The 26677-nt window shown below is 43.0% G+C and overlaps 1 protein-coding gene across 4 annotated transcripts in view; it reads left to right on the forward strand.

Annotated features, from left to right (window-relative positions):
- The window catches only part of MCPH1 (microcephalin 1), a 276405-nt gene that overhangs the window by 46677 nt on the left and 203051 nt on the right, over positions 1-26677 (forward strand). For all 4 annotated transcript variants that reach the window (XM_019428034.2, XM_019428035.2, XM_019428032.2 and 1 more), the window contains 5 exons: positions 1254-1368; positions 7005-7148; positions 10567-10653; positions 13171-14484; positions 24928-25037. In XM_019428034.2, coding sequence (XP_019283579.2) covers positions 1254-1368; positions 7005-7148; positions 10567-10653; positions 13171-14484; positions 24928-25037 — 1770 coding nt within the window. The remainder of the gene's footprint in view (positions 1-1253; positions 1369-7004; positions 7149-10566; positions 10654-13170; positions 14485-24927; positions 25038-26677) is intronic.

The following is a 26677-nucleotide window of genomic DNA, read 5'->3' on the forward strand; positions in this document are numbered from 1 at the left end:
GTGGGGCTTTGTACCCGGGTTCCTTTCTCCGTGAGACCCCCCTCTGACTGTCCTCTGTGCTGTGGCAGTTCTCGCCTCTGCCGACTGCCTGGCGCCCCACTCGCCTACTGTGCTCCTTTGGTCTGTAGTGCTTTCCCCTTGCTGATGCACTGCAGTCACGGTGGCCGTTACGTAGGGTTCAGTTGCCCGTGAAGACCCGCAGGACTCTACGTGACCGTGCTGGGGAGTCTGTGGAGCACTCGGTGACAGGGAGGCGGGTGGGGGGAGGCTCTTACGGTTTGTGGTCATGTACCCTTGTTGTGAGTGTATTACCTCCCCCAACAGCGGAGCCCTCCCGCTGGTGATAAGCAGAGGACAGGCTTTGAGAATACAAATGCCCCCAGATGCTTTGGACTCTCGGTTACAAAGCAACATTGTTCATCAGTACATTGCATGCTGTGCGTGTACTTCGGGGAAAACAGTTGAGGCCAGTTCCAGGTCTGCTAGAATTAACCCTCCCGACACACATACAATTTATTTTACTTACTAATTATGTTTATTTTCACACATATAATTTATTTTACTTCTTAATTGTGGTTTATTTTCTGTCATTCATTAATAAAGCATAAGCTCCTGATAGCAAGAATCTTTTTCTGTTTCAAGACCAGTGCCTGACACAACATTTTTGTTAAATAATGAATGAGAGCAGGATGCTTGCTCGGTCAAGAACACGAGTGTAGGTGTGAGAAAATTCACCCCAGACTTTTTGGTTACAAGCCTTGGGCTTCATCCTGTGCATCACACCTTCTGTGTGTGTTTAGAGCTTTTGGGTTTCACTGGCTGAATAGAATTACTGTGATTTAAAGACAATAGGGCAAGTTTAAATAATGGTTCTTTTTTCTGGTAGTTAAAAAATTGCTTTTGTATTTTGTTACTATGTCATAATTTTGGTGGGGGGAGGGGGAGAGATAACAGAGTAACCAAAATAAAGAAAAGACTAATTTCGTTTAAGAACTTTCATGGAAACTAAGAATGCTGGGAGCATGTCAGGAGAAAATGCCTGAGAAAACAGAGCTACTTAGAGCACAGCCTTGTATTTATTCTTAAAATTCTGATATTTTTACAGATGCACAGAAAGAAATGACTGTTGCTATTTCACATGCAGTGCAAGAAGCACCTCTTTAAGATGGTTTTATTTGCAGTGTTATAAAAGATACCAAATGCACATGAAAGGGTTGCAATAAAGTATTCATTTTTATGTCCTTTTTGCACAGCGTAAGTGTATGCAGCCCAAAGATTTTATTCCTAAAACGCCAGAACATGATAAAAGACTTCAGAAGAAATTTCAGAAAATGGCTACAGAGCTCCAGAGGCAAAAAACAACTCTGGGTGAGTCCAGACAGACAGCGTGGTCCTGGGCCCTTGTTCTGGTGGACGTCTGGTTTCATTTGTCTGATGACCAGTGGCCTCCAGGGTGGACACTGGTAAGGGCGGACTCCGTAGGTCCAGCCTGCGGAAGCTTGACCGTGGCTGCTTGTGGGGCCGTGGATTTGAGCTAATCAGCCACGCAGTCTTGGGATTGCTCACCAAATTGATAGAACTTTTTATTTTCAGGAATCATTATGGAAGAACAGAATTTGACTAAGAAGCCCTATTCTAATAAGTTCCTGTTTATTTCTTTGTTATTTTATATCTGACTTTGTAGTTTTACCTCATACTTGGTGTTTTTGTTTTGTTACTCAAAATAGGCAAATGTTAGATGATACATTCTTTTTTTTCTTTTAATTTTTTTTAATGTTTATTTTTTGAGAGAGAGACAGACAGTGAGAGTGAGGGGAGAGCAGAGAGAGAGACACAGAATCTAAAGCAGGCTCCAGGCTCTGAGCTGTCAGCCCAGAGCCTGATGCGGGTCTCGAACCCATGGACCGTGAGATCATGACCTGAGCTGAAGTCGCATGCTTAACCTACTGAGCCACCCAGGTGCCTCAATTCTTTTTTTTTTTTTTTTTTTAATTTCTCCTTAAATATATATAATTTTTATTTGTCAGTTATTCCTCAGTAAAGCTGTAAAAAAAAGAAGAAACATATTTCTATTGTCTTTGAGTTTTCATGATACCTATTTGCAAATTAGCCCACAGTTATATTTTTGTTTTTTTAAAGTTATTTCCTTTTAACTCTGCATTTTGTTTGCTTTTTTGCCTTCAACAGTTTGAATTTTATGTTCATGGGCCAGTTTTCTTTTTAAATATCCTACTTGGAGTTCACAGAGGTGCTTGAATTGTTTTTTCCCCTCTGTGTATCAGTTTCTATATTGTCTATTGACCTTTTCTTTACAGTTCACTAATACGTTCTGCTTCGTGTAATCTGCTATAAAATTCATCTTTTGAGTTCATAATTTTGGTTATTTTATTTTGCAGTTCTAGGGTTTCCCTTTTTGTAATAGATTCTGCTATTCTGATTAAATCACTCACATTTTTTCTTCTTATCTGCAAGATCTTGAATGCCTCTGCTCTGTTGTTTTGTATGTTTTTTTCCTCCTGCCTTTTGTCGTCTAGCCCTGTCTCTGTAGGAATGATGGCTTTTGTAATTGAAGGCAAGTCATTAGTTATAAAGTATGTTTGAAACTCTAGGCAATATTACTTTCTTAGATACCGAGTTTCCAGTTTCCTCCGCTAAGCCCACGGAGTAGGCTTTATCTGGACTGATTTGAATAGGAACTTCTCGGATTTTGGTAGGGCTTGGTAGACTTCTGATATGACAGTGATACCAGGCTGTGGCCATCTAGACCTTTCCACTGAGAGCCTGCAGTCGTAACTAGGACCCCTTCCCCTGGCTGGCTCTCAGCTTCCGGAGAAAATAAACCACAGAGAACTTGACATCACACACTGCTTCGCTTTTGGGATCCTGCCTCTTGTAGCTTCAGAGTTTGGCAACTTTCTTGAGGGTGAAATCACATGCATGAAAGGACTGGATTTCTACTCTGCCTGTTCAGTGGGGAAGCTTTCGGTTTTCTCTTGAGTTTGTTGATACTGACAAACTGTTGGCTCTGTCTTCTCTTTGCTTGTACTTTTATTTCTCAGCAGCTGCTCTCTTCGTGCTCAAAGACCAGACCTTCAGCCTCTTGCCCCAGGCCCTTTAATGATAAATCCTCCTGGGGGTGAAGGCATCCTCTGCTTAGTAGCTGGCCTCTGAGCATTCCCCCTCTCCAGAATCTTGACTCATCTGGTCCTGCTCTCTTCAGTGGTTCCCTGATGCTTTTATGTAGACATCATTTGTAGTTTATATAGCTTTTGTATTTCTTTTTTCTCTGTATAGGCATTACTTGCCTTCAAGATACTCTATTCCTGTCTTGAATTACTTGTAAAACATTACAGCACTGGAACAGTGGCACAATCACTTTTGTTTATGGTTGCACCTTGCACAAGGGTTTTAATATTCTATATTCACTGTAGAAGATCAGTTACCTACATTTTTCATTTCTGGTAGCAACAGGCTGCTTCTGTGGAATCAAAAAATAGAGACATTTTTGTCCTTAGTGTATTTAGTCATAGAATCATTTCTGGGGTTTTTTTGAAGTCTGATTGGTATAACATACTGGTTTGTGATGTACAGTATAGTGATCCGATGTGTATATTGTAAAATGATCACAAGTCCACTTAACATCTATCACCATACATAGTTATAAAACATTTTTTTCCTCAGGATAGAACTTTCAAGACCCAGTTTCCCAGCTACTTTCAGTACAGTATTAACTGTAGTCCCCCTGACGTGCATCACACCCCTATGCCTTGCTCATTTTACAACTGGGAATTTGTGCTTTTCGACCCCTTTCGCCCATTTTGCTCACTCCCCGACTCCGGGCCTCAGACAGCCACCAGTCTGTTTTCTGTATCCATGAGGTTGGTTTTTCTGTTTTTGTTTTCTGATTTTGTTTATAGATGACACATATAAGAGATAACATATAGTATTATCTTTTTCATTAAATGACTTATTTCACGTAGCATAATGCCCTCAGGGCCTATCCATTTTATCATCAATGGCAAGGTTTTGTTCTTTTTTTATGGTCAAATAATAGTCCTGTGTGTGTGTATACACATACCCACATTTTCCTTAATCCATAGATGGACATTTAGGTTGTTTCCTTGTTTGGCCTTTGTAATTAATGCTGCAGTGAAATGGGCGTGCAGATATATTTTCACATTAGTGTTTTTGTTTCCTTCAGGTAGATTTCCAAAAGTGGAATGCTGGATCATACGGAAGTTCTGTTTTTAGTTTTTTGAGAAACCTCCATAGAGTTTTCCACAATGGCTGCACCAATTTACATTTCTGTCACGAGTGTACAAGAGTTCCTTTTCTGCACGTCCTCGCCAACACTTGTTATTTCTTATCTGTTTAATGATAGCTGTTCTAATATGTGGTTAGAATCTCACTGTGATTTTGATTTGCATTTCCTTGGTGTTGAATGATGTTGAGTGTCTTTTATGTGCCTGTTGGCCATTTGTATATCTTCTTTGGAAAAATGCCTTGTTTAGATCCTCTGCCCATTTTTAAAATTGAAGTTTTTTTTTTCTTTTGTTAGATGTATTCTTTTTTTTTTTAAGTTCATTTATTTATTTTGAGAGAGAGAGAGAGAGAGAAGGAAGGGCAGAGAGACAGAGAGAATCCCAAGCAGGCTCCAGGCTGTCAACGCTCAACATAGGGCTCGAACTCAGGAACCATGAGATCCTGACCCGAGCTGAAATCAAGAAGAGTTGGACGCTTAACTAACTGGGCCACCCAGGCACCCCTACATGTGTTCTTTTAATGATTTAGAGAAATACTTTAGGACCTCATGAAACTCTAAAGTACTATATGTGTTTTTCGTATTTCTCTTTTTTGCCTTTTTCACCACCTAAATTCAGGGTTTCTGACCAGTCCCAACATGCCATTGATGCATGTAAGCAATTTCGGTAACTATATAGTGTATAGCATAGAAAAAGGAAACATTCATTTCTCTAGTTTTTTGTTTTAGTGTATGTTGCCATGTCACAAATTCTCTGTGTTCTGAAATTTTTTATGTAGAATTATCAAGTGTTGCTTTGAATCTGTCATAGTAACGCAGCAGAATTGACGAACATTTGGCCTGCATGGTGCTGCCAGATAATTGTCCACACACCGTGCCTGTATCGTTCATTCTCGTGCTGAGTCATCCCCTGTCCGAGAGTCAAGTCTTTCTCTTGCGCTGTACTGGTCCCTCCTTTACAGCCTCACTCTGACCGTCCGGTCTGCTGTGCTGCTCCAGCCAGAAACACGCGGTAGTTCTTGACGTCACTTTCTGCCTGATGCCCCTTCTTTGCGAGGATCCTGACTCCTGCTTCCGAGTGATTGCTTGATTCCCTCTAAGCCTGCATCAACCCCATATGAGCCCTTCATGCGGCTCCTTGACTGGGCCCCGTGAGGCACTGTGTCCTTACCATCTGTCAGCTGACTAGGGTCAGAAGGGTGTAAACCAGACGTCAGGGGGACACCCCACCTAGGGCTTCAGCGTCAACAGTGTCATGGTCAGGAAGCGTCTTTCGGATGAAACCCTGTGTTTAACATGTCCTGTGGCACAGCATGGCCTCTGATCCGGTCTCCCCTCCAGCCTCACGGCAGCACCAGACCTCTCTGCCTCCTTCATCCTCTTGCCATTTGGGCCTTCTTCCTATACCAGTGATGCTGGATTTGAAAAGAGTTGGGCAAAGTACTGATAGATAAAAAATCAAATTTATATCTTAATAAAAATCAAAATACTGCAAATAAAAGCTGTTAAAGATACAACTGACATATGTCTGCATATCGTCAAAATTGTAGTTAGAGTTGTTCAGGCTTAAGAGTCACAAAGGAGAAGATACTGAATGATTTTTGGTGGGTTTTTTTGTTTGGTGGGTGAGGGGAGGTGGTCAGAGCCCTAAAGTTCTCTTTGAGCAAGGTACGGATTCCAGAAAAAGGCACACCTGTGCACTGACACACAATTTAGCCCTCATTTCATGGCTGGAGGACTCCTGACCTCAGAGTTCGTGTGTTTGCGTGTGCATGTATGTGTGTGCGCGCATGTGTGTTGGAGGTCAGGGAGGCTTGGTGAGTGGTGGTGGTGGTTTCTGTAACCCAGGCTGAAAACTACTGGAAGAGAGAACTTTCCCCGCACACATCTTCGGTTCTCAGCTGAGGATCTGTTACCGAAGACAGACTAACAGGAGAAAAGTGTACATGCTTGTACGTTTTCTGTGACATGGGGGCTCTCAAAGGAATTGAAGGCCCAATGCAGTGGTAGAACTTTTGTGCTGACATTGAACAGAGAGGGGCAGCCGTGGAAGAATGACATATAAGAAGGACCAAAAGAGAACACGGGTTATTTTAACAAGGTCTGTTTTACAGGATTCTCTTGGCCTCAGCTCCCCATCCCTGGTGATAATGTGCAGGGGGTACAACTCTCAAAGGGGGAGTTTTATCTCCTGTCTTGAGGAAGAAGCTGGGCTGGGGGGTGTCAGAGCGCCTTTCTTTTCACCTGCTGTTATGTGACTACACTTTGCCCATGGTAACCCCTTTGCCAAAGCGGCACCTTTGGGGTGACGTACCCCGCCTCTCCTCACCAACAGTTCAGAGCCAGATTGCGTTCAGGCTTTCCCTTCTCACTAGGTGTGTGAGCCTGGGCACATACAAATAAATTAACTTTGTTTCTTGGTTTCTTCATCTTTAAATTCTGATACCTGCTGCACGGTTTGGGGAGAGGTTGAATGAAATGGCGCACGAATAGTGCTTAGTGCACAGTCCCTGACAGGTGGGCGTTTCTCAGCAGATGTCAGCAGTTTTAGTGCCAGTGTTGATGATCGTGGAGGTGGTAGGCTGATGACAGAGTATTGGCCGTAGTAGGTGATGATGGTGAAGGGGAGGAGGAGGACCGTGGGGATGGGCCGGGGGGTGTTCCCTTGAAATGAATCAGATGGTTGCAGTAAGAAGGCTTTTTTTTTTTTAAGGCTTAAAATTAGATTTTTGTTTACTTTCAGATAATGATGTCCCTGTTCTCTTATTTGAATCTAATGGCTCATTGGTGTACAGTCCAACAATTAAAATGTACAGCGGCCAGCACAACACCATGCAGAAGAGGTTACAGCAGATGAAGGAGAAAAGGGAGAACCTGTCACCTACCTGTAAGTGTGCACACTTTATAAAGGGAGCAGAGCACGAGTGAACTGTGGGGGGGAAGGTTTTTTCCTTCTTCCCTAGATACTTCATTTGTTTCCTGATTCTAATAGATTTTTACCTCTTTCAGGGTGGACTGTGTTAATATTTTCCTCCAGAAAATCTTAGGCTTCATTAAGATTTTTAAAGCATATGGTTTAAGCATATATTGGGCATGTATTTTTTGGATGTATAGGTTGAGAATCTATTTTTTGTAGCCCCTTTGTGATTTTTAATATCTTTGGGATTTTTTTTTTTTTTAAATAATAAACCAGGCTCTTCTTTTGAGAGAATTTGCTTTAGACTAATTATCTCCTGCATGAGTTTATGTTTTTCTTTATTTGGGCTATCTTTAAAATTTCCGGTTAAATAACGTGTGAGCACATTTTCATAAAACATTTACCAGCATGTGGCTCATAGTGAACACCCATCTGGATTCCCATCGAATTCTCCTCCGCCCACGGGTAACCCACATTTTAAGTTGGCGTGTTTTTCCACATTGTTTCTGGTGTGGCATACGCCTACGTGCACAGGCTTCTGTATCTTTCTGTGTGCTGTGGACCTGTAGTCTTTCTTCACCTAAATTGAATCTGGCATACCTATTATTTTAAGCCTTTTTTTTTTTTTTTTTTTTAACCTTACAAGTGGCTTGGAGGTTTTTTCCAAATCAGTAGGTATGGACCCTACTTCTCCCTTTCTTTTCTTTTCTCTTTTTAAGATGCTGCAGAGTAGTTTAGAGTTTGGATACTGAATCGTCTGTTAGTGGAGGTTTTCCCAATTTTTCTTTATTAGAGATAGTACTGCAAGTCTTTATTCTTCTTAAATTGCATGGTATGGTTCTTGTGTTTTGTTTAACCATTTTCCTATTTGTGGTCATAAGGCTTTCCATTTCCTGTTCACTGTTACAATCCGTATGCCAGTAGACCTGCTTCTCAGTAAATCTGTGTAGTCCTGTGTATTTCAATAGTATTAATTCATAAAGATGGAATTTAAAATTTTTGCCTTTCAAAATGGCATTTTACCGTCGCCCGCTGTTTATGAGCCAGTTTCTCCAGGTTTGGGAAAATGGTGTGATTCCGTATCTTTTTCAGTTTGGGATAGAAAAACCGCATTTCTTTGTTTAATTAGCTTTCGAGGTCACTTTTTATGAGAGGAACGTATTTTTATGTTATTGATTCTATCAGTAATTACAACTTTTGCATTATCTTTGTGAATTATATGTTTTTGTCCAGTTGCCTGTTTTTCTGATTTGTAGGGGTCTTTTTTATATCATGCACAATAATCGTCATATGTTGCAACATTTTCTCGTGGCTAGCGTGGAGCCCAGTGTGCATTCGTAGTAGGAACTCAGTAAATATACTGTTGATTGAAATACTCAAAATCTTTTGTTTTCTCATTTAACATGCAGTAACTTTTATGAAGCAGAAACATTACATTTAATGTAGACAAATCTGTTCGTTTTTTCCTTAGGGCATCCAGGATTCCCCTGACGCTCAGAACTCCCCCACCACAAGGTTTTAAAATTGTTGTGTGTCTTTTCCTGTTACCTTTATGGTTTATTTCAGCCTATCTTGAATTTATATTTGTATGTGAATGTGCAGTGGGCACCTGTATCGGTTAAGGTTAGCTTTGGCCGCATGTAACGAACAAAACCAGTGGCTCAGATTAGATACAGGTGCGTGTTTCCGCCACATCAAAGGAGTCCTAAGCACAAGTCATAGGGTGGCTATTCCGTGGTTTTCAAGAGTCTTGTGTCTCATTTTTCTGCTTAGTCTTCTTTGGTGCCTGGCTTCTGCTTTAAAATGTCTGTGCCTCCCAGCTGAGCTAGCTTCCTGTGGGCAACCTGGTATACCAGAAGTTCGATCCAATAGGACTCAGGCTTACAGCTCTTCTTGGTTGTAAGCATTTATGTCTAGAGAACTGTAGAGGCAAAAAACGACTCCAGATAATCCAAGAAATAAAGCACAGTCCTTTGTATTGTGTTCATCCACGTAGTTTGATTTGCCTGATGACCAGTGTCACCCAGGATGACAGCCAAGGGGGACTGTAGTAGATTTAGCCTGAGAAGGAGACTACAAACAAGGCTGAAAACGGTCTTTTACGAGAGCGTGGCTACACTGATAGAATGAGGTTTCTGTTGTTAAGAGGAGGGGGGCGTGGATGTGGAGCTAGGGAGCGAGCAGTGTTCCGCTCACTGTCTCATCACGTGTATACTTTATATGCCTCAAGCGTTGTGCTGTTACTTTGCGGTGTGAATTCTGCCACTTGACTGCATCCAGCACAGCTCAGAATTCAACATCTGAAACACTTCTCTCTGTGCTCACCTCTCTTATCTTGGTTTAAATTGTCTGCTTATGTTTCCTCAAGAAAGCATGCTGTGAGGCTTTTTAACAAACATCTTTGGGTATGAGACCAAAACATCTTTCTTGTTTCTGGTTTGTTGTCTGCACAGCCTTTGAAGATGATATTTGTGTCCTTACTTGTTAAGTGATTGATGTCCTGGATTTTTTCTGTGAAATCTCTGAGGTTTCTCATCCTTGACACTATCGACATTTTGGGCTGATCAATTCTTTGTTGAGGGCACGTGAGGGGTGGTGGGAAGGTGCTGTCCTGTGACTGGCAGGGTGTCTCGCAGCATCCCTGGCCTCTGCCCACTCACTGCACACCAGCAGTATTCAGGTCACACCCACGTGACATCCAGTGATGTCTGCAGATGTGACCGTCACCCGCTGGGAGCCAAGATGCCCAGGGCTTAGAACCGCTGCTCTAGTTACAGGGCTAACTGTTGCTTCTAGAAGAAGGAGCCTTGACTATCAGACAACAAGATGAATTGAGAATATTTGTTTACCTGTGTTGGGCTTCTGCTTAGGCCCAGGCAAACTAACTTTTCAAAATCTCTTCTAACTCTAATTATCCTAAATTTAATCCTTTTTATAACATGATTTATGTAGGGGCTCCTGGGTGACTCAGTTTAGCATCCGACTTCAGCTCAGGTCATGATCTCACAGTCCGTGAGTTCGAGCCCCACGTCAGGCTCTGTGCCGACAGCCCGGAGCCTGGAGCCTGCTTCGGATTCTGTGTCTCCCTCTCTCTCTGCCCCTCCCCTGCTCATGCTCTGTCTCTCTCTGTCTCAAAGATAAAAAAAATAAAAATAAAAAATAAAATTAAAAAAACATGACTTATGTAGATTAGTTTTTACGAATCTCACCATCTGCAGTAGATTTGAGTAAGAGTTTTCTGTGCTTACCGTTTTGTAGTAAGTCGGGAGTGTGAACTAACAGGCATAAATCGATGTTGGTGTGGTGTGGGAGAGCAGAACCAGTGGGTTTGCCGTGGGCTCCCACGAGTCAGAGGTGCATCTGATGAAGGGTTCGGTTATGTTTTCAGCTTCCCAGCTGCTTGAGAAGTCTCACGATGACCCATTTAAGTCCCCGTGTGAAGCTTGGAACATTTCACGTGATACTTTGTGTTCAGGTAAAGTTATTTTCTTTTCTGTGATATATTTAAACTTTGAGAATATTATGATTTTCGTATTTGGAGTTTCTTCTGATGTGAAGAACAGCTAAAAACTAGAATTCATGAATTTCACTGGAATTAGGTAATAAAAAATAGGTATTGTAATGCAATTAGCATATGAGAAATTTCATCAGTTAAATCACCTGGGATTCTAACAGTTTTTCTCCCAGGCATTTGCTCTCTTGGCACAGAAACTATTGCTCATTGTTTAAAAAAAAAATCCGTGCTATAAGTACTATTTCGCATGCATTGTAGACTGTGTTACTGACAACACAGGGCTGTTCGTTTCACACCATATATCATGACTACAAGGAGTGTCCGTGAGGTGTGGAAAGATCATTGAGAAATTTAGAAGATAGATGGATTTCTGTTTGGAAGCAGAGTATTGGAGGGGCTCCTGGGGGGCTCAGTCGATCAAGTGTCTGATTTCAGCTCAGGTCATGATCTCACGGTTCGTGAGTTCGAGCCCCGCATCGGGCCCTGTGCTGACAGCTTGGAGCCTGGAACCTGCTTCGGATTCTGTGTCTCCCTGTCTCTCTGCCCCTCCCCTGCTTGTGCTCTGTCTCTCTCAAAAATACATAAACAACGAAAAAACATTTTAGCCAAGTATTAGAATAGAATTAGAATTATATATTATACATACACCTTTTAAATGTGGAAGCCTGTGTTATGCTTTGAATGATCATTTTTCATGCTTATAGCTTTCCTTTGAGTACATTTTAAGAAATGTGATATAACCACCTAGTTTTAGCTGACAGTAGGACCCAAATAAGAATCAGTGACCCCCGCAAAGAGCTAACTGTTCAAAGTGCTTGAAATGTTACAGAATATCCTATGAAAGTCACAGTAGGGATAGATGACAGAACAGTGTGGAGGTATTAGGAGTTCAAACTACAGCTCCCTTTCATGTGTGGCTTATTTTTTTTTTTAAGTTTATTTATCTATTTTGAGAGAGAGAGCTCAGGAGGGGCAGACAGAGGGGGAGAGAGAATCCCAAGCAGACTCTGTGCCATCAGCATGGAGGTGGAAGCGGGGCTCGAACTCACGAACTGTGAGATCCTGACCTGAGCCGAAATCAAGAGTCGGATGCTTAACCAACTGAGCCACCCAGGTGTCCCATGTGTGGCTTATTTTATAATCTGTTTGGTGTGTGTTGGAATTATTTACCCATTTATCTTAAATAATCTCTTTTTATTTCACACTTGATGGATTTATTTTACGTAAGTTGGACACAAGTAATAGTATATAACACAGATTTCATTTTTCCTGTGTCACAGGTGCTGTTCTGGGTATCTTCCATATTGTGTTTCATTTAACTCCCCCACTAGCCCTACTAAATGGTTACCCTTGTCACCCCCATTTTGTTCACGAGAAAACTAGGCCAGCGAGGTCAAGCAGCTCGTAAAAGTTCATAGAGTTTGTGATTGGCCAGTCCAGGACCTGAACCTAGGCAGTGTGACCTCAGAATTTATGCCCAATGACATGTCTCACTGCTTGTCAGCTTTTTGAAAAGTGTGCTAAGCGTCTTCAGCTGCTGGTATTAAAAGTGTCCTCTGTTTCTTGCTCCTGACTTAGGGACACACAGGCTCCTTGACTCGGTGTGGGTACAGCGCCTCCCTGCCCTGTGGGCTTTGCTGCTCCCTGTGGATCACCTCTGTGGGGCTCGAGGCCTCAGATGCCAGAAAATAGTGTCTGTGCACTGGGAACTTCCAGTTTAGTGAGAGGGACAGATAGGAATAATAAGAACACTAGGACACCTGCTTTTGGGAAATTCAGGCAGCATTCTGCGTACTAGAGGAGGATGTGTGCAACCAGACCTGGTGCAGCGGGAGGGTTCAGAGATAGGCACGTTCGAGGGGTGGGGGGAGGGTTTGAAGGATGGATAGGAATTACCCAGATTAAAGTGTGGGGTGAAGGCAGGGCCTGGAGGGACACACATGCTTGCAGTTTTCGGGAGACAGGGGGCGGTCAACTTAGCACTACTCTCAAGAAATGTACAAGACACAAGGGAGGACAGCACCCTACCATCTACCTGGTGGTTCACTGTTGGATATAAATACAACATGAGGCTTTGAGTGGAGGACTGGGGGTCGGTGGGCTGTGTTCACGAAAGGCTAGAACTTGACCTAGACCATGGTGTTAGTCCTAACCTTTTAGAATGATTGACCTTCTTGAGAATTGAACAAGGTGCCAATGCTCTTTCTGAAAACATGTGCACATGCATGTGAATGTACAGAAGGTGAGCGTGATGGTGGTGGAGGTCTGTCCCTGCCTCCCGCCCCGTGTGCCGTCCATGCGCACGCTGACGCCTGGGTTTGTTAGGGAAAAATGCTGGTCCTAAAGGGGTCCTCAGGTGGATGTGGTTGATACTGTCTTTAACCAGTAGCTATGTTTAAGATGTATTGGTTAACTGAAAATTACTTCTGTAATAATTGAAAGCATCTTAAAAGTTAATTCTTTATTGATGTTTTCCAGATGAATCCTTTGCTGGTGCCCTGGACTCATCTTTTGACAATCTTTCTGGAAACTCAGGGTGTGGAAGTCAGGAGAGGAGAGTGGGAGAAGTCGTTGATGAAAGCAGAAGTGGTGTGTGTGTTTCTTCACCTGCACTGAAGACCGGTAGTGTTCATTCGTCGGCACCTGCTGGTCCTTCAGCTTCACCGAAGACCGGTAGTGTTCATTCGTCAGCACCTGCTGGTCCTTCAGCTTCACCGAAGACTGGTAGTGTTCATTCGTCAGCATCTGCTGGTCCTTCAGCTTCCCTGAAGACTGGTAGTGTTCACTCGTCGGCACCTGCTGGTCACCTCAGCCAGTTAACTCCTCAAAATCCCTCGGGCCGTCTTTCAGAACAAGAAGTAAGTCGGCAGAGGGATCCTGCGGGTGAAGCGGTCACCCCCGACACGTGGTCCGGGGGAGCACCCAGGGAGGTGTTTGGCATGAAACACGGTCTGCCCCCTACGTTATCTGCGACAGAACGCCAACCTTGGGGACATTCACGATCTGAGAGCTCCTCGGCGAAGAGAAGAAGAAAGTCTGAGATCTCAGATTCGTCCCCGACAGGAAGACTAAAGAAGAGATGCCGTGGGAAACCCGGTGTGTCACAGGAGTGGCTCCTCACGTCGGGGGACCGCCTGCACTTCGGGCCTGGGGCTGCCGCCCAGGCTCCTGGCTGTGGCGTGTCCTCGTACGACGATTACTTTTCACCTGACAACCTCAAGGAGAGGAGCTCGGACGGTCTTCTCCCCGGGTGTCAGTCGTCAGCGGGCCCTGCTCTCTTCATCTGCAGAGGCCTCTCTCGGGGGGAGAGAAGGAACATACTGCAGACGTCTGACTTCTCCTGCATTGGGAAGAATCCCAGCCCAGCCCCCACGAGCGATTTAACGGCACAAAGTCGCCACAGTCTTGAGAAACCCACACGTGACAAAGCAAACGCAGCGTGGGCTTGCCTGGCCGCTGAGGAAGCCGCAGGGAGTCGTCCGCAGGCTGGTGCTCAGAGAGGGGAGGGCACGCGCCCAGATGGCGCAGACTCTCTGTTCCACGACGCACTGCCTGCTGCGGACAGGCTCGGCGGGAAAGGACCTGACAGGGACTCACGTCCCCTGGAAGGGGGCAGCGCGGAAGCCAGAGAGCTGATGGACGCGGGGAGCGTGCAGAAAGAAGACCGCCCTCGGACGAAGCGGGAGTCCTGCGGTGGAACGCAGCCTGACGACCGGCTGGGTTTTGTAGGCGGCTGCACCGCGGACACCTCCGCCGAACAGAGGGAAGATGTGTCCAGAGGATGCAGTGAAAGTACGTGAATCTCCTTTTCCAGGTGTCTTGGTTACGGGAATATGGGACGGTGTGTCCGTCTTGTGAAGTCACCACAGCCTTTTCGTAATTAAAGTGTTTGCTTTTTTCCTTTTTTTATTTTTAAAGAACGGGTGTTGATGTTTTCCAATGATAGATTCTTTAGGAGAAGGTGGCTCACTGCCCTGTGGTATTTCTAGGCTCATTGGTCCAATCTGCTGTTAGGAATACGTTTCTCCAAGCCTTTCCATGTGGGTGACGAGTGAGTGAAGCCTGACATGCGAAGTCACCCAGAGCAGGTGCTCCCCTGTTTGCATGCAGCCTCCTCCTGGAACATGGCTGGCGTGCAGACAGGCGTTCTGACGGAGGGTTTGAACATGTCTCTGCTCACAGGACTGAGGCTCTTGATGCTAGAAGGATAGTAAGGCAGTGTGAGCATTGCTTCCACCAGGAAAAGAGAAGGTACGAGAAAGGAAGTGTGGAAATATGCTAGCAGTATTTATTTTGAAGAAACTTGGGGCAATGTTAGTTATAAAGAAAAATGTTTTTAACGTTTTTGCTCGGTAAGTTTATCGTAACAGGCCTCGTTGGCTTCTATTTAAGTTTGCTTTAAGCTGTGATTTAAATAGACTTTTATTTCTGTGTGTAATTTAACTGTAGCCATCGTAATAAACTGTGTAATTGTAGCAAAAGTAGCAACAATAGAAGACATTTTATTTTACACTTTGATTACAAGCACAGATAAATTTCAGCAATCAAAAGTGATGAAATCTTGAACTTTAACCATGTTTACCGAAAGATGAAGCTGAAATTTCCACAAGACTAACTTTATTCTTGATTGTTTGTCTGCTTACCCTATGATTTTAACTAACCTTCTCAAGATGCAGAAGTTATAGGGGTTGAAATAATAACTGCTGTAGATCTTTTCCTTGGGTATAAAGTCCCCAGAATAGCCTCACAGAGGATTAATTTTGTATATTTTTAATATCTTAGCTTTCCGAAAATATATAACATTTGACAAACTATATCTTACGTTGTGTTAGCCTCAGTATGTGTTTTCAAAATATTTATTTTAAAATCATGTTGACTCTAAGGTTAATATAAAACAGTAGATATATAGAATTATTTTGGTAGTTAAGAGTATCCTGTTCTTAAAGCTTACATTCTCATTTTCTTCGGTTTTTATCTTGTTTATTTTTAAAGCCTTTGAATAATATTTAATGATGTGAAAATATAAATTCGGGGGACGAAAGGCTGGTTGCAGACATGAGGCGCACCCCGCAGCCCCGACGTCGTTCAGAAAGAGCGCGGTTGTCCCTGCAGGCGGGATGTTGTAGCACTCTCCCCCGCGTCCACAGTCCCCTGGGGCCTGGAGCACGTGGAAAACCCCGAGGGGCCAGCACTGGGTGCTCCAGGGGACTGCAGATGTCGGCCTCATCTGATGTGGGCTGTCACACAGCGGCGTGCAGCCAGGGCCCTGGTGTGACCGAACTTCACTCCGAGAAACAAACGTTCTATGCCCTCTAATGTAAGGATGTCTTGTAGGGTCACTTTGTTTGATGTCATTCCACAAAGACAGAAAATCATTGCATTGAAGGGCTGGAGAGACTTCTGTATTGTCTAGCCTAAACCAAATCCCTTTGTTTTGTTGTGATTAAATCAAGACCCACTGATGGGTTTAAATTGCCTGTTACCAGCTCAGCCGGTGTCCCACCTCTGTCTGGGAACCTGCCACGGGGGTGGAAGCACAGAGCCTGCAGCTTACTCTAGACCTTGCTTGTGTGCTCACTTGTGGAGCAGGAAAAATACTCTGTACGTGAAGCGGTACCTCCAAGTCTTCTTGTTGAAATAAAAGTCTTTTTTCAATTTCTGCTTTCAGTTCACTTGTACTCATTGCCCTTGTCGGTATGGAAGGTAGAAGGTGTGCACTAAAGGTTACAAGCACAAGTTACAGAAAGAGTCAGTAATAAATGTGAGGAGAACAGGAACAGAGGGAGAAACTTTTAATTTTTTTTTAAATAATCTCTGAAATCATATTAACCAGTAATTTTTTCATTTTAGACTTTTATTCTCTAATTTTATGAACAATTTTGTAAACAAGTATATGCTCGCAGTAACAGAAGTTGCTTCGAGTAAATGTTGCTCTCCTTCTCCTCGGGTACCTCCTCCTGTGAGTTCCCATGACAGCTCTTAGCTGTGCACCTGTTGTGTCCCAGGCACTTGTCTAGTTTGCTGGAAGATGTCAGAGAAGCAAACAGTGTGTGCCCTGCATAGAGGTCATGTTCTAGTGAGGAAGACGCAGTGGATGAAGGCAAGCATGACGTCAATCAGTGAGCCTGATGATACACAGCACCACAGCAGTGCGGGCAGTTAGATAAGGTGACCTGAGACCTCAGACCAGACATCGCAGAGCCGGTAGTCCTATGACTGCTTGAATCATGTTTCAGCCTGAGGAAGCAGCAAGTACAAATGCCCTGGGGTAGAAAGTGCTTGCAGGAACTGCACCGAGGCCAGTGCAGCTGCAGCTCATTGGGCTGAAGGAAGCCTGGGAGGAAATGAGCTAGAAAGACGGCCAGGAGCCAGATCCCCAGGGCTCCAGTACCTGACAAGACTTGGAGTGGTTTGGTTTTGTTTTGAAGTGTGATTGAGAAGCCCCTGGGGGTTTTAAACAGGGGAGTCACCAGATGGGCTTTCTCAGTTGCACGTCACCCTGGATGCTTCGTGAACCAACTGGTTGTGGAGCATCTGCCAGAAGCAGTTGCTGTCACCGGTTCACTGTAATTCCTTCGAGACTCTGTGTGTGTCTGTGTGTGTGTGTGTGAGGGTGCCCAGTGAGGGTGTGAGGGTAGATGTTACAAAGGGGTTTTATTGCAAAAATAGGATTATATCATCTTGTTGCCTTAAGGTTTGCTTTTTTAAAATGTCAGATATTTCCATATCAGTATCAATAGAGCAATAGATTTACTTCATTCTTTAGTCCATTTCAGGGGTCCGCAGATTTTTTCTGTAAGGAATCAGATCGTAACTATTTCAGGCTTTGTGGACCAGAAAGCAAAATCAAGACACGTGGCTATTTACACAAAGAGAAGAAAAGACATTTTTACAAAATTTTTATTGACAAAACTCAAATATGTTGAGTGCAGTTTTTTTTGTAATACGGGGCTAATGAGAAGAACAGAATTCTGTTTTTTGGGAGTGGAATTACTTTTCTCTTGATTGGGATTCAGATGAAGCATTCGTATCTTCAGAATGGATTGCAAACATTTATTGAGGCAGATGTACAATAAAATTTTATGTTTTCCTTTCGAACACGCCTTTTCAGACAGATAGGTACGGCCAGATACTGATATCAGCCCATAAGCAGATGGTTTTCATCAAGCACATTCATCGTATATAAGGCATTTATGGAAATCTGTGAGACTTTTCACTTGATACGTGCCTTTTAGTGTGTCTTACACAGCAAATTAGTCACTTCCAACGAAGATAGGTGGAAGCTTGTCAGTTGTGCAGTCGAGTGGACGTCAAAATAAATTCCCTTTGTTCTTGCATCAGGGTCTAAAAAACCCAGAAATAGGTGCAGCTCAGGTGCAGGAGTTCTGTCCACGTCGAATTTGCATGGGATGGAGATGTCACGTAACGTTTTCACTTCGGACAGAAAGTGTAGAGAGCTGCCTGACGTGACTCACCTGTTGAGACGGCTTTCCAGCAGCCGTGCCGCCGCTAACCACGGACCTTCCGACCACCTCCCGAAATTGGTTTCAATTGCCAAGTAGCTGCCTGGTCATCTTGAAGTAGCTCACGGTCAGCTCCTACTTGTTTCTCAATGGCAAAGGTGGCTCAGGGGGTTCCAGTGAGGCCACATGGCCGTTGGCAAAAGCGGAAGGAAATTCTTTTCGTAGCCACACCTTCACTCTTGTCCACTGGTTCAATGGATAACCTTCTTCTTTGCTGTCCTTGAAAAAAATCTTACCTGTCACTACAGACGTGTGCCATATCCCAGCAGTTTGGTCACGTACAACTATTGGATTCTTTTTCATAAGTAATACAAGTGTCGGAGGCTGGTGAAAGTTGGCACTCCTCGTCTCAGACACACAGACGTTTATTGAACGTTTATTGGCACGTAGGTGGAGAACTGTCCACAAAGCAAACTGTATGCTAAACTCACCGGTCTTGTCCATCAGATGAACCTTCCATACCTTGCCTGAAATACATACGAGCCGCCTACAAAATTCTAGGGTGACGTTTCTGTAACCTCGTCAGCATCAGGCCACCAGATCTACTTTGACCCTGCGGTTTGTCATACGGCCATTTAGGGGACCAAGTCTTGAATATTATCACCCCCAGGAACACAAGCTGTGGCTTTTGCTTGATTATTACGCCCTATTCATGCATGGGTGGGGGGACCCCCTGTAATATATTAGCCAGTCCAGTTTTCTTGAATCTATGGATTCAACCAGAGAAAGGGTTATGCTGATTGACAAACTGATGACCCCACCAAGTATAACTCATTTCTTTGATCTATTTTGCCAGTTAGCAAAAGGTCTAATAATAATTGGGCAGAAGGGTTTCTAGGAGTTGTCTCTTGAGTGTGGTATTTGTTAACCTGTTAACTGACCACTGGAGTGGGTGTTTGGATGGAGGTAAATTAGCACACATACGTCATATCGTACAGTCCCTGCTGAAGTAGATATTTTAAATCGCACTACAGCCTTCATAATACAGCGCTGTTCTGTCTTAGTGCATTAATCCCAGAGATGGAAATAACAAATGGTGTCTGTGCTGACTTCAGTTGGTTCGGGGCCATTGCCTCTTGGTTGGGAAGGAATTACAAGGCTTCATCCTGACTTTGAAGGAAAAAGTAGCATAATGAATAGTAGTGTCTGCTTAGACAATGATTAATATGGTTCAATATGGGGTTTAGAGGCAGAAATGCTATGTGATTTGTAAAAGGTACATTTTTGTGTATTTCTTCATAATTCATAATCCTAAGGTAGAGAAGTGTTTTTTTATTTCAGGTATGTTTTGCAACCAAATGAGAAAGTTTGATAATCTTACTGATGTATTTTACATTTCATTGAATCAGTAGGAGATATACTATTTTTTTTAATTGAATTAAAAATATTTCACATATACCTAGTAAGAACTCAGCCCATCAAATCATAGGCATTTAGATATTATTCAATATTTCACATATTCTGAGTATTCATTCAAGAGAAATTGTGAATTACTATTGTATCAAATACATAGGTATACATAAACACGTATTTCTTGAATATTTTTTTAAAATTTTATTTATTTTGAGAGAGGGAGGGAGAGAGTGAGGGAGGGACAGAGAGAGAGAGAGAGGGAGAGAGAGAGAGAGAGAATCCTGAGCAGGCTCCACACTGCCAGTGCAGAGCCCAACGCAGGGCTCGAACCCCATGAACTGCGAGATCATGACCTGAGCGAAACCAACAGTTGGGCACTTAACCAACTGAGCCACCCAGGTGCCCCTTAAATACTTTAAATTGAAGAGTAATGACTGCACCTTTTGACAATTCAAGTAATACACATGTTTTGAGAAGACTGTTTCTCTCAACCCTCTCTCCCAGACCTGCCAGTACACTCACTGGAGGTAAGCAACCCAACCACTCAATGTGGGTTAGTCAGCCTTAACAGAAAGGCTGGCCATAAGGAAGGGATTACAACCTGTTGATTGTTTGATTTTTTTCATCAATTCATTTATTCCTTATTATGACTGCTCTTCACCTACTGTGTCCCAGATACTGGGATAAATACAAGGGGAAGTAAGTTTGCTGTAAAGTTCTATCCCTTTCCCTTAAGGAACTAAGACAAGTAGGGAAGATACAGTCAAGATAATCTGTATGCAAGTATCAGGGAATTAAAAAGATGGAGAAATTACTCCCTGTGGGAAAGGCTATATGGTATTAACATTACTTTACATATTAAAATAAATTTTAATGGGGGTGCCTGGGCGGCTCAGTCGGTTGAGCGTCCAACTTTGGCTCAGGTCATGATCTCGCAGGTTGTGAGTTCGACCCCCGCATCAGGCTCTGTGCTGACAGCTCAGAGCCTGGAGCCTGCTTCGGATTCTGTGTCTCCCTCTCTCTCTGCCCCTCCCCCACTCGCATTCTGTCTCTGTCTCTCTCAAAAATAAATAAACATTTAAAAAAAATTTTTAATAAATTTTAATGATCTTCATAGTGATTATAAAGGAAAAGATTTCACATCTTTTGATGATCATGATTAGATTTGTTTTTGTATTTGTAAAGTGAACTTGATGTTTTATTGGACGAAAAAAATATATATGTTCTTTTGTTAGAAACTGTGAGGTTTTTTTTGTGTCGAACACATGAATATTTTGCATGTATCCCAAACCCCAGAAGTCTATATGGAAAGGATTTTTCCTAGGTGTCTTTGAACAAAGGCTCTTTCCACAGTCTTAAGACTTTGCATTCCAGGTTGTTCTTAAATGACTCATAATATTAAGATTTTAGAGACTCAGAAGAAATTCCCTGGGGGGATATTGTTCAGATTTAGGGGTATGGTTGTACCTGTCCAATATATGGATTCTTGAATCAGAACCAGAAAAGGCTTCAGAAGCCTTTTCATCTTCGATGTAGTTGATTTTGCAGAGTGTTTTGTATCAATACTGAGTGCTTAGATGTACTACTGGTACTAATATTAATTAGTCTTGCGTCTTGGAAGTAGGAAAGTAAAGTTCGCAGGAGGTTAGGTGTTGGAAGTAAGGGTATATCTCTTATTATGCCTCTACCCTGCACACAACCACCACATGGACCAGGTTTCTTCTAAGGAGTTTAATGGTTGTCTCAACATCCATTTTCTCATCTCTTTCCTTTTCCTAGCACTTAGGTTATATACATTTGTCCTTATGCTGCCTTAGCCTGGTTCTGCCTCCAAAGTGATTTTATTTTCACTTAGTATCAAAACCACCTCTTAACCCCGATAGGTGCAGCAGAGGTAGTGACTTAACTCATTCACACGGAGAAGTGAATGAGTTCACTTTCCAACCTTCCTTGGTGTGTTTGTATTTTGATGATACTGTTAACCCAAACAAATTCCCTTTTTTTTAATGTTTATTTATTCTATTTTATTTTTTTTGAGAGAGAAAGAACATGCGCAGGAAAGAGTCAGACAAGAGAATCCCAAGCAGGCTCCGTGCTGTCAGCACAGAACCCGATGTAGGACTCGAACTCACCAACCGTGAGATCGTGATCTGAGCCAAAACCAAGAGTCGGACACTTAACCCACCGAGCCACCCAGGCGCCCTGACCCAAACAAATTTCTAATTGTTGAAATCCGGGCAGTGTAACTTAACAGTAAAAGTTCTGGTCTCTTCTCTCTGTATTTGATCACTTTTTGAAAACTAAGTGAATCACTTGTGTCATGAAGTTGAGATGACAGTGAGGAGAGAGACAGGAGTCTAGGATTTACAACCTTGATACGTAGATGGCTGATAAAACGTTTGTCACACAGGGCGCAGGGTTGTGTTAATTGAAATTTCTCGGAGACGTTGAAGATAGAGGTCTGTTAGGCAGTTGGGTGTATCAAGCCTCCTGGCAAGAGGCATGGAATTGGGACCGTGAGTAGTGGATGACTGTGGGGCGTGCTCAGACCACCCTTGGGAGAGAGAGGAGAGCTGATGACCTCCTTGAGAAACCAGCTTTGGAGCAAATGGCGGGAGCCATGGGGGAGGGGGTCGCGGTGGGTGGGCGGGCAGGAGAGCAGGAAGCTGGGAAGGAAACATGCTGCTGGGCTGTGGAAAGGAATAACAACCCGCCTCTCTCTTCTACCAGCTTTTACAATTACTTTGCACTTTCAGCTGCTTGTGGTTTTTCAGAAACATCCTTAAAGACAACATAGTAGCAACTTGCCATAGCTGAGCTTGTGAAAATGTTCTTTTACATAATCACACAAGAACTCAGACAGGCCTGTTCCCAACTCAGGATGATTTGACTTAATAATCTTCTGACTTTGCTACTGTGTGAAAGCAACACACATTCAGTAGAAACCGTACTTAGAGTTTTGAATTTGCATTGTTCCTGGGGCTGTCGCAGTGTACCGCGAGGATATGCAGTAGGAAACTCTTTGCACACTCTGTTGTGACGTTGGGCGCTGCACAGTGAGCCATAGCCCCCAGGCAGCCACATAATCATGATGGTCAATGGCCATCATACTGACGGCCACCCCCTCATACCGCCATTCTCTCTGTCATTTCCAGTACAGTATTCATTAAATTACATGAAAGAGTCAACACATCACTTGCTGTGTGTTAGATACTATTGTCCAGCTGTATGTAGCCTCTTGCTGAGTGTTCTGAGCCTGGTTAGGCTAAGCGTAGCCTAAGCTATGATGTTCTGTAGACTGCGTGTTAAGTGCATTTCGACTTCCAGTTTTTTCAACTTGCAATGCATTTATCAGGACGTAACCCCATCTTAAGGGGAGGAAGATCTGAACTCGTATCGTTTTGTTGCTATGTGATGTATGAAAATGAAAATGTGTCATTAGCAGTATCAGCCTTAAGTTTTAAAAGTCCGTGATCCATTTTTTTAGATCTTTGTTTACAAAATGCTTCACAGTCTGTTTCTTGGCTAGCACTGAGGCATGTGGCTGTAACACAATCTTTTTGACATAGATACTCTAGCAAGCAGCATACTTACTCGTGGTGCAACAACAGGGGTGCATTGGCTTCCAAATTATATCTGTAGTCCTCTGCTTTTCTTATTTTCATATACTCTTGCTCTGAGTAAACTTTCGATTTGAATGGTGGATACAAATAATATTCTATTCTAATTACTCATAATCTTAGATCTTAAAAAACATCGTATCCATGTCCTGCCCTAGGCGTTAGAAGTTCTCAAAAAGTGGTGGTTGAGTGTCTCGGAAAGTAATGCATAAATAGATAGATACCCTTACCTTCAAAATGAGTGAAAGAAACTTAGCATGGCTGGATCTTAGAGCAGACTGTAAACTGTACAATACATGGCCCGCTAATTCATCTCAAGTAACGTCTGTCTGTAGCCTGCCGGGAAAGAAGTGGAATATACCTCAAATACCGAAGATCTTCAAGGAGATTAGTGGGGTCCGCATGTGATTGGTTTCAGTCTCCAAAAGGGATTTAGTATTAGGGTTTAGTACAAAGTGGATCAGAACCTGACCTTAAAACATTTTTAGGGTTCAAGATGCAAATAACAGCAATTAGTTTGAGTTCAAGACAGTATTTAACCATTGTTGTGCATGTGTTTTCACTCAGCTAGAATCCCATTTTTGAAAGACGATTAAAACTTTCAAAGCAGACCCTCCAAAGTCAACCGCATCTGTTTTATTAGAGCCTTTTATTTTATTTGAAATATTTGCAAAGCAGTCATTCTCACGTTATATGATTTTTGCTTCTTATGGCATGTAGATTGTTTTTGCCTTATATTCGCTTTCAGTATCGACATTGGTCTGTTGGGTTGTAAGCTTCCTAAGAGAAGGATCAGTGTGCCTCTCCAGTGGGCAACCCCTGATGATTAGGCATTGTTGATAAGAGCATCAATGACTGATGAGTTGGATGATGGTGATGGTGGGTTGTGTGGGATGGCTTACCATCACTTGGCTGTGGCTGGGACATAAGTGTTCCCTAAGCTGCTTTTCGCCTTTTATACGTGTTATCCTGTTGAGACCATAGAAGTGGTAGCTAGTATTCTTTAGTCTTCCTTCCAGATATCAACTAAGTCACATAGTAGGCGAACTATTTTGGGAGGAAAGAGAGGAGAGGAGCACCTTATAAGTTGTAGCAATTCCAAGTAGTCATTTCACACTTCATTGTGCATTGTGTAGGATTTCTACACTGTTTAGCATCTAATGAAATCAGTTTCACTTGATAAATATCTTTTTGGTTTATGTGTCTTCATGGCAAGATGCTGGTCTAAGGTGGACATTTGTGGGGTGTAGAATCATCTGTCACTTGCAGATGGAAACCTAAAGCTTTGCACTGTACTCTAGACTGTTTTCTAGAGTAAATCTGACCCCAGAGCTAAGAATACTTATTTCCTCTAATAGAGAACTACTTTCTTTGGGTTTGTAAAAGTTCACAAGTTGGGAGTTTGAATAGTGTGTACGTAAGGTGTGGGCAGACATGTTCTTGCATCGCCTGCTGGATGGATGGGATACCGTAGAACTGGTACATTGTCACCTGACAGGCAAAATTATTCCTGACCTTTGAGTTAAGTGAATTCCACTTGGGAGATTGTAGTGGAATAAACTGAGAATTCTAAATAGACCTTCAAAGAGCAAGACGTACGCAGTGTTTATTTAAGAGAATAGTACTTTGGTGTTACCAGTGTGCATAAATTAATTTTTAAATTTTTATTTTGGTTAAGTTGCATTAGTATTCAGTCCGTGTGAAGTTCTAACTAATCTTCAAATCCTCTTGGGTTCCAGGTGTTAAAAACGGACCAGCAAGGCCTGATGTGTTAGATGGCTCATTGGAGGGCTGTCAGGATCTCGCCAGACCTCATGAGAAATCAAAGAAAAGAGGGAGAGGCCAAAAGGTTGGTGTGTGAAAATATTATTTTAAACTTTCCAATGCTACTACATCATAATGTTCTACTCTGGGTTAATGTCACATAAACTAGTCTGTCCAGCTTGTGCTTTATTTAAACCATTAATTATACAGATGGATGTTGGAAAACTCTGGCAGTAAAAATGAGAGCGTTGGTTACATTCAGGAAAGAGAGCTAATGTTGTCGAAGAAGCTTTGCCACCACTTTGCCAATGCATTTCTTGCTTGTGAAAATGCCAACAGCTTCTCTCAGGCTGAGGGTGTGGGGTGTGCCAACAATTGATGTTTTATGATGTGAATCAACATTCACGAGGCAGGAGGGGAAGAATCCAAAACAGAATTCATTTGTGAGCTAATCAGGGTTTGATTGGAAGCCATCGGAGTGAAAGGTTCTCGTTCTTTTGTGCTTCAGCTGTAGAACCCAGCTTCTGCTCTGTGTACAGCTTTCTCATCACGCTGTTTGCTGGGATGAATGATGTAAGGAGGGTTTAAAATGTCTCGATTCTTCAGCATCTGCTCTTTTGGCTTAAATTTAAAACTAGTCAGTCATTATCTTATGCCTCATGTTTAGTGAAACCTGATTTCCACACGATAGGAAAACTGTCCTGATAAACAAGTAACGAATTGAAAAGAAGCAGCGATAGCCCATAGCGTGCACAGAGGCATCCCAATATTGAGGCCAAACACGAGGGACGAATTCGACCCAAGGAATAGAAACAGTGATGTTTTCCTTATATTGGTAATGGTTAAAGAAGTTTCAAACTACACAGGTTCCATGAAAGTCTGGTATAAGTGGTAGAAACTTTGTTTTCTTTACTGATGCTTTCTGGTTTGTCTCAGAAAAAAAAAAAAAAAAAAAAAAAAAAAGAAATGGACTCCCCAAACAGAAAGGAACCACACGACAGGTAGAGAGAACAATAGACTTGTAGGGAGAGAAGTTGTCGAGGTCGTCTCGCATGCATGTGAGTAGTGGATGTGACACCACACATCTGACTCCCTGAGCTCTGGCTGTAGCCACTGTCCCTGCACCTGTTACAACTTTTTGTACCTGCCCCAACGCGTTGCCTCCCGTGACTGTGCCTTCGTAGAGAGCTGGTGGCCCTGTGGCTGCATTTATGTTTGTTTCCCTGCGTCCTTGTCTCCTTCCTAATTGTGGCAGGGCCATTAACCTTTTCCTTTTGGTTTGACGTTTATTCAACTGATATTTATTGACGCATGCACTAGTATTTATGCCCTGTTCCTTTGGAAGTGTTCCATGGCAATCTCTGTACGCCCCTACGTTAGACCACCACACTTTATGATACTGGTTACCGACATTTTACTCTTCCATGGATATCTTGTTAGAGAAAGATAACCCATCTTTACTTGGTACCTACTCATCTCTCTCTCTTTTTTTTTTTTTTTTTTAAATGTTTTTTATTTATTTTTGAGACAGGGAGAGACAGAGCATGAGCAGGGGAGGGGCAGAGAGAGACGGAGACACAGAATCCGAAGCAGACTCCAGGCTCTGAGCCGTCAGCACAGAGCCTGACCCAGGGCTTGAACTCGCAAACTGCGAGATCATGACCTGAGTCGAAGTCGGACGCTCAACCGACTGAGCCACCCAGGCGCCCCCCTACTCATCTCTTA

The sequence above is a fragment of the Panthera pardus genome, unplaced genomic scaffold (assembly GCF_024362965.1).
Source record: "Panthera pardus isolate Hobbes unplaced genomic scaffold, ASM2436296v1 HiC_scaffold_13, whole genome shotgun sequence".
Taxonomy (NCBI): domain Eukaryota; kingdom Metazoa; phylum Chordata; class Mammalia; order Carnivora; family Felidae; genus Panthera; species Panthera pardus.